At 33.8% G+C, this 16,089-nt stretch overlaps 1 protein-coding gene across 2 annotated transcripts in view; it reads right to left on the bottom strand.

Moving 5' to 3' along the window:
- KLHL1 (kelch like family member 1) overlaps positions 1–16,089 on the bottom strand; it is a 220,507-nt gene that overhangs the window by 19,900 nt on the left and 184,518 nt on the right. For both annotated transcript variants that reach the window (XM_416994.7, XM_040654991.2), the window contains exons 7-8: positions 15,250–15,474; positions 1,533–1,695 (exon numbers count right to left, since the gene is read on the bottom strand). In XM_416994.7, the coding sequence (XP_416994.2) occupies positions 1,533–1,695; positions 15,250–15,474 (388 nt within the window). The remainder of the gene's footprint in view (positions 1–1,532; positions 1,696–15,249; positions 15,475–16,089) is intronic.

The raw sequence follows: 16,089 nt of genomic DNA, 5'->3' as shown, positions 1-16,089 counted from the left end.
TCTTCTCCAAGCTATATAAGCCCAGTTCCCTCAACCTTTCCCCATAGGAGAGGTGCTCCAGCCCTCTGTTCATCTTTGTGGCCCTCCTCTGGACCTGCTCTAAGAGCTCCATGTCCTTCCTGTTCTGGGGGTCCCAGGCCTGGACACAGTACTCCAGATGGGGCCTCAGAAGAGCCGAGTAGAGGGAGACAAACACCTCCCCCTCCTTGCTGGCCACCCCTGTTTTAATGCAGCTCAGAACACAATTGGGCTTCCGGTCTGCAATTGCACACTGCTGGCTCATGTCCAGCTTCTTATCCACCAGGACCCCCAAGTTGTACTCATGCCTCTTCATTTTTTTTCACTTGCCCATAGAAGTATCAATCTTCTTCATTTAAGATATCAAAAAAAAAAAAAAAAAATAGAAATCACAATCTGAGACAGAGTTTGCAGGTTTCCTTTATAACTGAAGGAGCAAAACAGGCACTTAGAGGACATAATTCATGCTGTCCTTGTGTAAGTGTCTAGAGTAAGTACAACATATGATAACTTAAAAATATTATTTCTTTACTTGATCATAAGGTGAGCTTATGAGGACGATTGTCTCAGTTGTAGATGTCTATCCAAAAGTATCTGAGGTTACATGTGATGAATCCCTCTTCCACCTCTAAATTTTACAGTTCACATCATGTTATTTTTCGCCAGGGAGCTAAAAGCAAATACTTTCAGCTGATAAGCAACAAGTAATAATTAGTGTAGGTACATTGCAAACAGCATCTTATACTACCAGATGAAGAGAACCTTTTACAAACCCCATGTCTTTAATTTCATTTTAGAAAATTAGATACTCAGAATTTTGCATAAGATAATTGTATTACTGGGATGCAATTTGGCCCAGGTTTCTAGCTTTAGTGCATATGGCTCCTTAATAAAAAGTGTCAGCACAATATTGTGTTACTGTAAAATGAGTTTGATTAAGGAGCACTTAAAAAAAAAAAAAAAGTTATAAGAGAGAAACTTACAATCTAAACACACTTAGAATTGCAGGTTTAATGCAGTTTAAGGCTATGACAAGAATCAAATTTCTGTTTACTTCCTGTATGAATGTAGTTGCCTGCAGTCAAAGCAAGTTTCCTGGGTCAACGTTCGGCTGAAGCAAGTTGAAAAATGAGCATGCAACAAACCTCATTGTCAGGTATTTTAGATTGATAAACTTGGTTAACTAGAACTGGCATATACAAGTAAGATGAGTCAACTGACAATTTTTCATGTACTGGTTTATGCTGAACATACACACTCAAATGTCATGTCTATTTTCTTATGTATTTGATATGAATATTAAACAAAAGGAATAAGTATATATATAAGTATATATAAATGACATTTGACATGAGTGTAAGAGTCACAAGATTTTAGGGTGTGCACTAGGTGTCTGTACTTATTTTAAAAGGTACCCTCGAGTACAACAGAATAAAAGCTATTTACTACTGTGTGTCCCAGTTATTCATCCTTCTAAGAAATGCATTTGAACTGTAAAAGAATACTCTACTCACTTGCCATTTAATGCTGCTACTCCAACAGTGCTTCTGGCAATTGACATACTTGCCACAAATGTCCACTGCTGACTTTGAGGGTCCCATCTCTCAACTGTATTCAAATAGCTCCAACCATCATGGCCGCCCACTGCATAAATAGGCCCTTCAAGCACTGTAACTCCTAAAATTAAGGAGAGAGTGAGAGAATGTAAAAGTACTATTTCTCTGGAAATAATAATAATAATAAATGTTTCCCATAATAGTGATGCATAAACTTGCATACTCAAGGTGAAAATGGAAACACTGATTTAAAATTTGATTAATTAACAGTTAACATAGGAATAATGCCAATGAGCATGGCTTTATGAAGGTCTTGTCAAACAAAATTTCATTCTTTGAGAAAATTGTTTGCTTCATAGAATTTTCTGTCAATGATGTAAGCATCTTAAGATTTCTGTAAACTTTTTGACCTGTGGCATGTAACATTCTGATCATTAATTAGCTTTTCGAATATAAGCAAATCACACAATATATAGATTATAGACTGGTTATATGGTAGATATCAAGTAATTGTCAGCCGAAGAGATATCTGTTGAATGGAATTTTCTTCTAGTGTTCCATGGAGGAGGGAAAGATGTCTGACTCTTTCAGAATTTTTGTCAATTATGTAGATTAAAATACAGTGTTTTTTTTGTTTTTGTTTTTGTTTGTTTGTTTGTTTGTTTTTCACTAGCAGAAGTTTGGTGGACTGGCATAGAATCAAGAAAAAAAAAAAAAAATCAAAGACCGGAGGAAGTGGCTTACAGTGAGAAACTTAAACTATTTAAACCGCATCATCAGTTTTCTTTATGAAAACTTTCCTTTAGAAAAGAAGTGACAAGTGACAGTGACAGAGAATAAGTACCTTTAGACAAAAATAATGTTGGTTATGTAAGGATTCTTTGTCTAGCAAAGAAGGGGCAGAGATGGTCCCAAATAAGTATAATTCTGGAAATCTCAGGCTAAATCCAAACCTACCCATTAGCCAATGTCTTGTTGAATCTGACTGCACACGATCCATTGATCTAGCCTATACAGAACCCTCTGCAAAGCCTTCTGATGCTAAAACAGATCAACAGTCCTGACTAACTTGTTATCATCTGCAAACTAACAGTTCATTCAAGCCTCTCAATCAGAACACTGACAAAAATGTTAAACAAAATTGGCCCTATGACTGAGACCTGCAGGATGCCACTGGTGACTGGCTTCCAACTGGATTGAACTGCATTCACCATTAGTATTTGAGCCTGGCCATTCAGCCTGTTCTTGACCAAGTGAAGTCACAAAAATTTTCTAGGAGAATACTGTGGGAGATGGTGTCAAACACTCCTAAAATCTTATACACATTCCCAAAAGCTGGACAGTGAAATTTATGTCATCCAAAAAATATTTGTTACAATTTATTATAATGATGACACTCCTGACATTATATGTAAAATAGTGTTCACTGACTTCTACATGATGAGAACTTTGCTGGGTTTGTAGAATGCATGTAAAGCCCTCCCTGTGAGAGGCATAATTCCTTCAGATTTCTTTCCCAATGTCTATTATTTTGCATTTTTCACTTGCTCTGTGTAATCAATTCATCTGTTTTTTTTTTTTTTAATTTCATCAAAGTATTCTTTTAATTCACTTGATCTTACTGAATAACATCTACATATTTTTCTATCATTATGTTCAATTTCATTTCCCTGTAAGCTAATTTTACGCTGACAGAGGGTGGGGTAGTAGTTAGAAAACTGACAAAATAAAAATGCTATTTTAATATGAGATCCATGTCCTGCTTCTCTGCCAAAAAAAGTGTGAATATAGTTAATGCATGACTGAGAAATCTGAAAGTTTATTTTCCTTGGGAAACTTTATGTGATGCAATAAGAAATTGTCTATTTTGCTTTGTCAGTTTTCATTGCTTGTATAATAGGAGAAATTACTTGAAAGACAATAGGCAAATAATTCTTTTCACAGAGCATAAAGATAAGAAAGCTTCTGTACAAAATCTTCTTTGCTTTTGTTTTATAGCATGTATGAACTTGCTATGAGTTTTCACAGTTTAAGCCTCTTCTTTATAGAACAGCAAAAGCATTGGTGTCCTTACATTTGCTTCTTAACAAATGATCAGTTCCAGCTTACTATATTTTAACATATTAGATTAATAGATTCTGCAAGGTCAAATTTCATTCTGTTTTGGTATAGTTATGTCTGTACTTATCTGTGAGGACAAATAATCACTTTGGAATACATAAATGCAATTCATTCATGTTCAAAGTACAGCTCACTAATAAACAAATAATAAATAACACTAGTGCTGCATTCCATGAAAGTATGATTATATCTATCTTCAATGGCTTGTGTACTTTTACATTTTGCTTTTATATCTAAAGATATTTGGAAGTAAAATTGCAAAATGGAACAGCTATAGAAGCCTGGAGTCGCAGCTCGTAGTGACTTACTCTAATGGCACATGAAAATTAATGGATGCAGATGTGTGTGTAAAGAATGTAAACCATATGGGGAGACTCATAAAGAATTACACATGAAACATCAAAAATCTAGAAAACCTGAAAATTCCATGAGATATACAGTGTTTATCAGCATTTTTTTTCCAAGAAGTAATCATAATGTAAGTATCTGCATAAAGAGATTTTATGATTTAGAGTCTTATCACTCCAAGTGTAAGATCTGGAAACAGCAATCTGTTAAATTCACGATAAGGACAATATTCCAAATTTTAACCAAAGAAGATAAAGGAATATTGGAATTGTGAAATCAGGAATGTGCTAGTTTCTCTGTTGCTTGAAGTTTTTCTATCTATACTGATATTTTAGAAAGACATTGAAAATCCATGTGAAGTCACATTCTCAAGGTAGAAACAACTGCATGAAATTCAGCAGTACTCTTTCAAAAAATTCTACCTACATGATCACAGAAGTAGCTACAGGCCATAAAATTTATGATTCAGTATAAACTTGCTGAATTTGGGCATTAAGTATCACAGTCCAACTGTGGTATAGACTGTGTCACGTTATGGGGAATAACGAACAACTCTGAAGTCTGATCTAAACAAACTTGTTGAACTGATAATTGCAGGAGGCCAATGGATGAACAAAATGTAAGATATAACACACAATTTAATATATAATGACATAGAGAGTGAGATACATTGCAGGACAAGCATCTCTAAGGGGGAGAAACAAAAAAAAAAGCCTCACAAAAAACCCAGACCTCTGCTGTAGTAAATCTAATTGCACAATATTCTTCTTTCTTGTTCTTCAATAATAAATCCAGTGTTTCTCTTCTACCATTCACACATTCACCCTCCTTTCCACTCCAGTGAGCTTATAAACTAATAGTTCTCCTTATCTTCTATCCATTCTCCATCTATTACTTAACACAGATTAAAAAGCAGAGGCAGTCTGGTGTAGGGGACACAAAAAGTCACCAACTCACTGCTATTCAAATATGTCTGACTTCTGGTGATTTTGCCTGTCAAATAACAACAGATTAGTTGAATATTCTTTTTTGGTTAACCATACCTCTTTCCAAAGAATTAAGACAGAGGTTGTATATTGGAGCAAATCAAGTAGTTTCTTCCACAGAAAATAAACAAACAAATACATAAATAGAATGAATGAATGAATGGTTTACTCCAGAAATAACTCTTTAATATTTTTCAATAGGACTATTCCAGATCTATTCTGCAAGTTTCCAAAGACAGTTTCAGTACGCCTATCATCTTCACATCACACTGGCACTTAGTTATCTTAATTTTCAGTGTCTTCTCACTTTTTCTCTATTCTATTTTGTATTAATAAGAACAGTTCCCTTAGAAAGAACGGGAATCTATCCCCGAGCTTTACTAGTAGCTTTACTAATACTGCCTATTTGGTGGATGAAGGGAAAGCCATGGATGTAATCTTTCTAGATTTTAGTAAAACCTTTGATATTGTCCTTAAGAGCATCCAGCTGGATAAATTGTCCAACTGTGAGATGAATGGATTCATACTATGCTGGGTTATGAACTGGCTCAACAGTGAACCTGAAAAGGTACAGTGAATGGGGCTACATCTGGCTGGCAGATAGTCACTAGTGGTGCTCTCCAAAGCTCAGTCTTGGGGCCAGTTCTATTAATACTTCTACTAATGATCTGGATGTAGGAGTGGAATGCATCCTCTATGTGTTTAGTGATGATACTAAACTGGGAGCTGCTACTAACTCCCCTGCAGGATAAGAGGCCTTGCAGAGAGATCTTGTAGGTTGGATTATTCAGCAATCAGCAATGGCATGAAGTTCAACAAAGGAAAATCCTGGGTTCTGCATCTGGAATGGAATAGTGCCAGACAAAGGTACAGACCAGGAGGTGAGTGGCTAGAGAGTAGCTTAGCAGAAAAGGATCTGGAGGTGCTGGTCAAAAGGAGGCTTAACGTGAGTCAGTAGCCAAAATGGGCAGCTAAAATTGCAAACATTTTGGGATGCGTTAAACACAGCACGAGCAGTCAATCAAAATAGGTGACTCTAGTTTTGGTGAGACCTCAACTTGAGTACTATGTACAGTTCTGGTCTTCACAATATAGAAGGTATGTTAAGATACTTGAAAGTGTCCAAGGAAAGACAACAAAAATTGTTAAAAAGACTGTCATACGAGGAGAGGCTGAGTACACTTTGGTTGTCTGGCCTGGAAAAAAAAAGAAAGCTATAAGGTGGCCTCATTGCTCTCTACAACTTCCTGAGGATGGGAAGTAGAGACGGAGGTGCCCATCACTTATCCCTGTTAACTGAAGACAGGACATGTGGGAATGGCACTAAGCTGCACCATGGTGGGGAGGGCTCAAACTGGACATTATTAAAAATGTATTTACTGTGAGGGCGGTCAAACATTGGAACAAGCTTCCTAGAGAGGTGACTGATGCACCATGCCTGTCCCTGAAAATCCCTGAAAAAAAAAAAAAAATCCATCCCTGAAAATGATGAAAAGTTTAATCATTCAATATTATTTATTTATTTTTTCAGTGACACAGAATTCTGTACCTCTTAATCACTATTTCCTGTATTGGTGGTGAGACACTGGAACAGGCTGCCCAGAGAGGTTGTGAATGCCACCTCCCTGGAAACATTCAAGGCCAGGCTAGATGGGGCTTTAAGCAACCTGCTCTAGAGGGAGGTGTCCCTGCCTATAGCAGGAGAGTTAGAACTAGATGATCTTAAAGGTCCTTTCCAACCCAAACCTCTCTACAAACCTCTATACAAAAGTTTACGATTCTTTTATTATGATTCTATCAAAGATGCTTTTTTGAAGGTAGAGGGAGGAATATCTTGGTTAGAAAATGCCCAAGCTCTTTGTGTTTCAACACATTGATATTTAAAATTGGCAGATTTCTGAACTGGAGGAATATTTGAAAATAAAGAAAGATAATTAGCTCAAATACCATGTTATTATGTACTTGGAAGTATAAACATATATTAATCTACAAAATAATTCAGCTAATCATCTAGACTTAGATATTTATGAAAGGAAATGGTGTTATATTTTAGGTAAATGAGATCTAGAAATTAATATTGTCTGATGTACAATGGCATGCACTTTCCATCCAATTGCTTTCACAAAGCTATGTAGCAAAATATCCACGAAGTGTAATTAGGTGCTGAGATCTGTACAGATTCAATTATTTATAGTTTAAGCTTGTAATGGGATTTGTTTTTCAGCGATGTTATAAAATAATGGAGCACAGCCTATCATATTTCTAGCTTTACCTCTCCATATCTGCATGATAAACCTGATGAACTCAGAAATTTTTAAAAGTGTCAATTTTCACAGAATGGGTGGAAATGTAGTTTCATACAGCTACTTATTTCTGGATTTCAAATGGCAAATAAGAAAATAATGTATGGTGTAAGATGTACTGTGTTTTCTGCATTTGTATTTTTCTAGAGAGAATTTTAACTGGGAAAGATAAACTTGTAACCAACATCTATTATTTTGTTTTGTTTTGAATAAGCAAAGTACCTTTTAAGAGGAGGACAAACATATATTTTATTATTACAAGATGATAAATAAATCAGTGATTTGTTAACCAAGTATTAAACTTGATTAAGTAATACATAGATTTTAATCTACCGTTTTATGCTCTGCATTTATTTAGTTTCCAGTTAGATGTAAAATATTATTTTTCACTCAGACCCACAGAAACATAGATATCTCTATACTAATTCCAGCCAGCATTACTTCTTCTCTGGATTCTATTCTTGCCCTTTAAACACCTTTTCTTCCATACTACTGGTCTCAACATTAAAACAAACAAACAAACAAACCAAAATGTAATGATGGTAAAGTCTCACGTGTTTTATCTTATACACTAGATAATTAAATGTGAAATTTCATTTTTGCAGCCATAATTTTAACTGAGTTTGAAATACCATTACAGTTCTTGGGATATTACATATAGGACAACCTTAGTTAAAAATTGGAATTTAGGATGTGATGAACTGGAGCATTAGACCTGACCTACTTTCCTCAGTGAATATTTAGTGACATATTGTAGAAAATACCTGTCCCTATATATATTCAGAGGCTGGTATCAAAGCTGATTGAAAGAGTAATGAAAATACCCTTGCACTCTAGGGCCCAACAATATTACAATGTCATGTTAATATAATGTAAATTTATAGAAGTAAATATCTGCCTACAACTTTTTTATTTACATTTAGTATTGTAGATGAGATACCAGATTCTCAACTCTGCTACAGTATTAACCAGAGAACTTGACTTAGAAATTATTAGATGTGTTGCCATTATGATTTGTAGCTCTTCAGTGAATTGGGCGATGATGCATGGGTGCAAAGTACAGTGACAAAGAATTTTATAAATCAGGAAGGAAAAAAAAAAAATCTCGGTATGCTCCTCATCATTGGAAGAAAAAGTCCAAAGCAAAATCTAATATACATACAAATCTAATATACATGCAAATCATTACTGTGAAGAAAATACTTTAAATGCTCAGGTCTTCTGTCAAGCAAACTGGAATTACATATTTCCCTTGATATTTCAACATTAAGGATAACAATAATTTAATGACATAGAAGTACACGTTTCTATTTTATTATGCATAAAAGAAAGATTCTCAAACTAACCTTTAGATAGCTACTTCTTGAATGGCAAATAATGTAGCACTGTAGTAAGCAAGTCTGTTGCAAAAATATTCCTCTTTATTTAATGCTTAGGAAGCTATTGTTTCTGCTGAGGATTCAAGATCTTTTATTTTAATTTTATATGTTTTACTTTATTTTCTATCTGTGACTTTGCACAATTTCAGCATATCGGCACTCACTGAACAAGATTACACATATTGATCATAGTACTACTTTGTAAGATGCAAATGTACCTGAAGAGATTTACCAGTGCAGAAAAGTGAGATGCTTCCCACAAGATACTGACTCAAAGATCTTTTGGGGGGATATGTGGCATGAGTCTTTGTTTGAGTTATTTCATTTTAATTTCAGTCATACTGCTTAAAATGAATCCTAGTGAATAATCTTTTTTGAAACTGTTCCTTCTTGTTACATAAATAACAAAGCAGTGGGCAATTTTTTTACACTCATGAAGCACATCTTTTATAGATGAATGTGTTCTTCCCGAATGAAAGCATTAACTTCATGACTGCCAATTTGTAAATGTCTAAAAGTACCTTAAGCTCCTTTCATCAAAGAGATATACTGTAGATTTGACATGTATCAGACTCACAGCTCTGTTGCTTTAAGCTTGATTTGAACAGACATTGTGGTCACTTTTTCAGAGTATCTAAAAATCCAGCAATTGTGTTGCATAAATCTGGAAGTACTGAATATCATTGCCTAAATCAGTAGGACTTGGTCAGGAGCACACACATATGGTTGTATGAGGGCTGCAGTATTTTCAGCTTGATTACTCAGGTTGAATGATTAAAAACAATAATAATAAAAAAAAAAGTCTGTGAAATGAGCAATTGATGATTATCAGTATGCTCTACAAAGTAAGATCTAGAAAGGTTTTCTTTATCCAGTGTTCTTGCTTTTGTCAGTATAGCAAATATTATGAAAAAGCAAACAAACAAACAAAAACTTTATGTGATTTTTTAAAATTGTTAATAGTTGGTGTGCTTACAATACTTTTTTGACAGTTAATCATAAATAATTACAATTTTAGCATACCAACAGGGTATGATAACATCATTCTGTTGTCTTTAATGCTAACATAATTCTCTGCATTTTACTGACATGGTTTTCTTCTTGACTTTTATCTCCTACCTGTTACCCACTAGGATACTAGAGGCTCATATCTGCCTCTACGTCCATAATGAAATCTCAAATTTTCACCCACCTGTCTGTTGATCTCTGTGTTTTGTTTTTTCTTTATAATGGTTTGCTCAATATACACACAGCATACTGAAAAAATGGAATTATTTTGCTGTAAATCTTTTTTTTTTTAACAGCATTCTTTTTTTTTTCTTTTAATGAAATATGTGAATTTGCAATTTTTATTTCCCTCTTCTGTAGCACAGTAATTGTGGTGTACAGAAAGAAGATGCAAACTTCCAAGCTAGCAAAGAAAGAAGAAAAGAAATCCCTTTATTCTCAACATTATTATGTTTTACAGTTAACATAGGTGTAACTATTAAGGCTGTATCTAGCTTTTACTTATATTCCTAATCCACTTGAAAGTGTTTTCCTTTGCCTTGAATGCTTTTTTGTGTAAATTGAACAAACATGCATTTAATGGTGCTTCAGAACCATCTAAAATAACATCACTGCCACAGCAGAAGTTTTTTTTTTCAAATAGAAGATGAAAGTTAAACTCTGACTCACTTGAAGTTATCCTTCAATTTAGGTTTAAAGACTGGTGCCATACATCTTTATATTTCCAGTGCTGAACAGCAATAATTGCCTGCTAAATGTTTTATGAAAATGCTAAACCTGTAGATAGTCTGTCTAAATGCCTATCATACATGGGTACATTCTGACATTCCTGTTTCTCTGATCTGCTATCCTCATTGAATTCTTTAAGCTGTGTTTTCCTAGCTAAACTGTTTAAAAAATGCATGATAACAACACCCACTCTTCAGCAGCTAGGTTTCTAAGCAAAGTTTATTTCTCATAAAATGAAGTAAGGTGATCACTCTCCATATTCACTTGATAAACTGAATCTTTAATCTGCATAATTTCTGCTATAATCAACACCTGTTTCAGTGTGAATCGGATATTGCTTTGCTCTTATGAATCCATCAAGGTGTCTAGTATCTGAAATTTTTTTCTGATATTTGCACTGAAGGCACATTTAAAAAATCTGTTTTCATTTTACACAATTATTGTTTATATTCAGAACACTGAGATTTGAAAAAAAATGTTAAAATATTAACTTCTGGAAAACATTCTACCTATAAGTTAACATTTCTTAATAATTCACGCTATTTGTTGCCTTCTTGTCATTTTATGAAGTGAGTGAATGAACTGTGATTGCTAGCAACAATGTTACCTTACTCTCAATCAAAAAGTAATGAACAAATAGCAACAGACTTAATTTAACCCAACAAGGAGTTCTTGGACATGTTGGAAATTATGAAAAGATCTTTCAATTAATCAACAGCAATCACACACAAATGGCAAACATGAGAGATGACAGACCATTACTGAAATAAATGAACTGTGGAGCCAAGTCAAGATGCTCTCTGTTAATTACACAATAAGTACTTTCCAATACAAAAGTGTTTTTTATTTATAACTATATCAAAAGAAATACAAAATAAGAAAGCATGCCAATAGATTTGCAATCAATTTCCAGTAGAGAAAGAGCTGATGTGGGCCCTTACTTAATAAATGGATTAATGAATGAATAAATTAATACATACATACAATACAGAAATGAGGTTTAGGGAACAGATTTTTAATTTACAAAGTCTCCTCAGTAATCTTTGTTGTATCTTGAAAGGCAGGAGCCACTCCTAAGTCATAAATTGTTCTATTCTAATTGTGGTGAGTTCTTGTCATGAATGGAAATGGAAATGTACCACTTCAGATGCTCTATTCAGTTTTTCATCTGGCTTCAGAAGGATAAATCCTGCTCTACATTTTCAGTTCTCTAATACTGTAGCTAGAGCTTATAAATATGCCTAATAATATTTGATAAACAATAACTGCTTTTTGGAAATTCAAAAATTATTTGGAAAACACTTTATGAATTTTAAGTCTTTGAAGCCAACAAAAATAAAATATTTTATGAAACATCATTTTATGACTGAAAAAATACAGGCTTAGATTAGTCAATACTTTTATATTCTAATATGTATTTTCCTTCTGAAATTTATCATGATCTAAGAATTAAATCAAAGTCTAGATCATCAGTCAGTAAGGTCTGGAGCTCACTGGCAATAAACATCATACATTTTTCTCCTGCTTTTAATAGGTAATTCTCCTAGAATTAACTAAGAAATAAACTACTCTTAAGTAGTTTATCTACTAATAAGTTTTAATCAAAAAATATTAAATATTGTAAATAATCATCACTGCACTGAGAGTGATTTCATGACATGAGTCTGGCATGTGAAAGGCTGTATATAAATCTTGCAATGATTTGTGTGATCTGAATAAAAGACGAAAATCTGATGCCACTGTATTTGGATTGTCATTTTTTTTCATTCATATTTAATGTAAATTTTTATCCATTAAAACTTAATTGCACTCCATAATTTAGGAAATGAGGTTTAATTCTGTCTTGCACTTAAAATGTAGAGGAGAAAATTTAGATGACTAAAAGCACTGACATCAAACTTTTATATTATTTCAAGAATGGTCTTTTTTACAAATTAAAATTACTAAGAAAAATGAAGTATTTGATAAACATTCAGATCTCCTTAGAATTATAAGTTTCAGGAATGTGATGTCTTAAGAACATAGCTGCATTTGGAATTCAGTTGTCAGTTAAAATTTATCACATTTGAACACTGTAGGGGAAAGGGACCTGGGGGTCTTGGTGGAAGGCAGGATGACCATGAGCCAGCACTGTGCCCTCGTGGCCAAGAAAGCTAATGGCAACCTAGGGTGTATTAGAAAGGGTGTGGTTAGTAGGTCCAGAGAGATTCTCCTCCCCCTCTACTCTGCCCTAATGAGATTTCACCTGGAGTATCGTGTCCAGTTCTGGGCCCCTCAGTTCAAGAAGGACAAGGAACTGCTTGAGAGAGTCCAGCACAGAGCCACAAAGATGATTAAGGGAGTGGAGCATCTCCCTTATGAGGAAAGGCTGAGGAAGCTGGGTCTCTTCAAGACCCACCTGGACTCATTCCTGTGTGACCTGATCTAGCTGTTCCTGCTCTGGCAGGAGGATTGGACTAGATGATCTTTCAAAGTCCCTTCCAATCCCTGATATTCTGTGATTCAGTGATTGTATATTATCAGTGATTGTACTGCTGACAACGGATGGAAAGAACCCACAGCTTTTCTAGAGGCACACAAATAAGTGACTTTTTCTACAAAGTGCTTGAATTTACTTTGTAGTGAAGTTGAGAATATTTCATAACTTACAAGGTGAAAAGTGCTACTAGTTCTGCCTTATGGACCAAGGCATTGATATGAATTGGAATGTCCAGAGGGAAAACATAGGAAATAACTAAAATGTTTAGACAAACTAAACATACATATGTATATATACATACATACATACGTATACATACATATATATATATGCACACACATACATCATGATATATATGGTATATATCTACACATATATGTGATGTATATGTACAAATATATATATAATTTTCCACATATATTTTGATTTGTTGTTATGAATGATACAATTATTTGTTATATATTTATATTACCACTATTATTTGTAGATCAAAATGAAGGTAATAATGTCTTTTTTTTGGTCAAAATAGAGTCTGAATTTTACCTGACTAATTTTATCTGTTTTCTTTGCTATATATACTAACAGCATTTTGGCAGATGCTTCAGCTTCTCCACACTAACATTTTTCAGTACTATTTACAAATTACAGAGCTTTCTGTATTTTCTTCCCAGCACATCCTCTTTTTTTCTTCCCTTTGATTATTGTGTTGGATATTAGAACAGTAAGCATAAAAATGGAAAATTACACTGTGTATAAGAAGCAATAAGGGCCATCCTCTTTCATTGTTTTATAGACTTCATGCCAAATCATAATGCCATTTTATAATTTTATCATCAGCAAAGATATTCTGAGCTTTTTATCCAACAATTCTCTAACTTCCCATATTTTCTTTCCACCTCTGCCTCCTGAACCCACTCTCTTAAGATTCATTCTTGCACACTCTTAGTTTCATGACAATCAGAGAAACAAGTACTCACTCTGTGTAACTTTAAGAATATTCTTTAGATACTTAAGAGTACATTTACTTATGTTTAGCTGGTTCAAAACAATGGTTTGAAGTCATAACCTACTACATAAATCAAGACTATGAAATCCCTTATGTCCTCTCGGGTCATCTGGATGAATTACACCTTAAGCTACAGGTTATAAAAAGAAATAGCTATTAGTTAGTTGTAGCACATTTCCTGGTACTGTGAAGCCAAACAAACAAACAAAAACAAAAAAAGAAAAATCAGTAAAATGAAACCTGAACTATCAAAGAATTAACAATAAAATTGTGGACAAAAAAAAAAAAGTGTCAAAGTTGGAACAAAATTTGTGTATGTAGTGCATTAACTTTAACTCCATATTTGTAGTGCATTACATAAGTCTATTGTCTTCCTTGGACTTAAGGTTCTATTAATTTAAACCTCGTATCATTACATATCCGAGGAAAACACCATTTTACCTTGTAGTACTATTTAGAAGTTAAAATCAGGTCAGTATATCAAAAGTCTGTGCACAAATATGCACAGGAAATTTTATTCTAAGATGTGACTCATGTCATTGCAGGGAAGATATTTAAAATATATACCACACTTTGTAGTTTAGAAATGTCTTTTTTTTTCTGCATTGAAAATAAATAGAGATAACTAGCTTAGATATAGACATATTAAGTAAACCTAATTTAAACTTAAAGACATGAATTGAGTTTTTATTTGCATTTTGGATTCTGAAAATCAAGAAAACAAATGGAAATGAGAGTTCAGATATCACATTCAGCTTCTATATGATCACTATAGGCAATTTAGGAATAAGTTGGAAGGAAAGAGGAGAACAGGAATACAACATATCTTGATTAATGCTGATAGTGGTATGAGTAATCCTTGAAAAGCTTAACTGAAATAGACAACGGAAACATATGCTCTACCTATCATGACTGAACTCTTGCTACAAATACTTTGTAAAGTCCATTACTGCCATAATGTGTATATTCTTGAGCATATTTCCTATCATGTTGTATAAGAGAAAACATGTAATACTTTGAAAATAAACAATGTTTTGATTATTTGATAATTAAAGATCTGTTATCAAATGCTGTGAAAACAATCCTGAATATTCTCACCAATCTGTTAAAGTTTTGCTTTCTTTCCCTGTCTTGCTTTCTTATTTTAAGTATTCATACATCATTAAATCATAAAAAGTGTCATAATCTTTATATTCTTAGTGATCTAACAAGCACAATGTAAATCTTTTACTGATAGCTATAAAAACCTAAATTTTGCATTATCATTTACTCATCTGAAAAAAATTGTTAGATTTTTAAAACATTTTTTTCCTTACCTAAACCATGCCTATGTGTTGACATTGGTGGTAACACAGTCCAAGCCTTTGTCTTTGGATTGTAACACTCAACAGTGTTCAATGTCTTTAAACCATCACGGCCTCCTATGACAAACAGCTTGTCATCGATGACAGCAACACCAAACTGAAGCCTCCTGCCATTCATCACTCCAGCCTGGATCCATATATTTGTTCTGAGATCATACTTTTCAATAGTTGTAGCGCCTGATAAGACACAATAATAGGATAATGTATATAAAATTATAAAATCTTTTTTGGCTATTAAAATTTTTGTTATGAAAGTGAAAAAACAAACAACTAAATCATCCCTGCAGTGTCAAAATATTGTAATCCTGAACAACAGTACGCTTTACCCTTATGATCTTTTACATTTCAGCAGCATAACTATCTGAGATAACTGATTTTGTTACATAGTAAATTTTAGCAAAATCTTTAAAGAACATTTTCTTCTGAACTTAGTTATTTGATTTACAGGCTCACAGGTGAGTTCAAAATTTATACATAAAATCATGTTACCATGTTATTATCAGTTAATCACAAAAGTAAATTTTAACATTAAATATTATATACAAAATGAAGTTTATAAACAAAATCAGAGAGATTGAAGAGCTTGTGTAGATCTCAGAAAGTGAATAAGTAATACATCCTGTTATCCGAATATGACTATGGGAATCATAGACTGGCTTGGGATAGAAGGAAACTCAAATATCACCCAGTTCCAATCCCCTGCCATGGGCAGAATTGCCAGCCACCAGATCAGGCTGCCCAGGGCCTCATGCAGTGTGGCCTTGAACACCATCAAGGACAGGGCACCCACAG

The sequence above is a fragment of the Gallus gallus genome, chromosome 1, assembly GCF_016699485.2.
Source record: "Gallus gallus isolate bGalGal1 chromosome 1, bGalGal1.mat.broiler.GRCg7b, whole genome shotgun sequence".
In the NCBI taxonomy this organism is placed as follows: Eukaryota; Metazoa; Chordata; class Aves; order Galliformes; family Phasianidae; genus Gallus; species Gallus gallus.
This window is presented reverse-complemented; position numbering and strand designations above follow the sequence as displayed.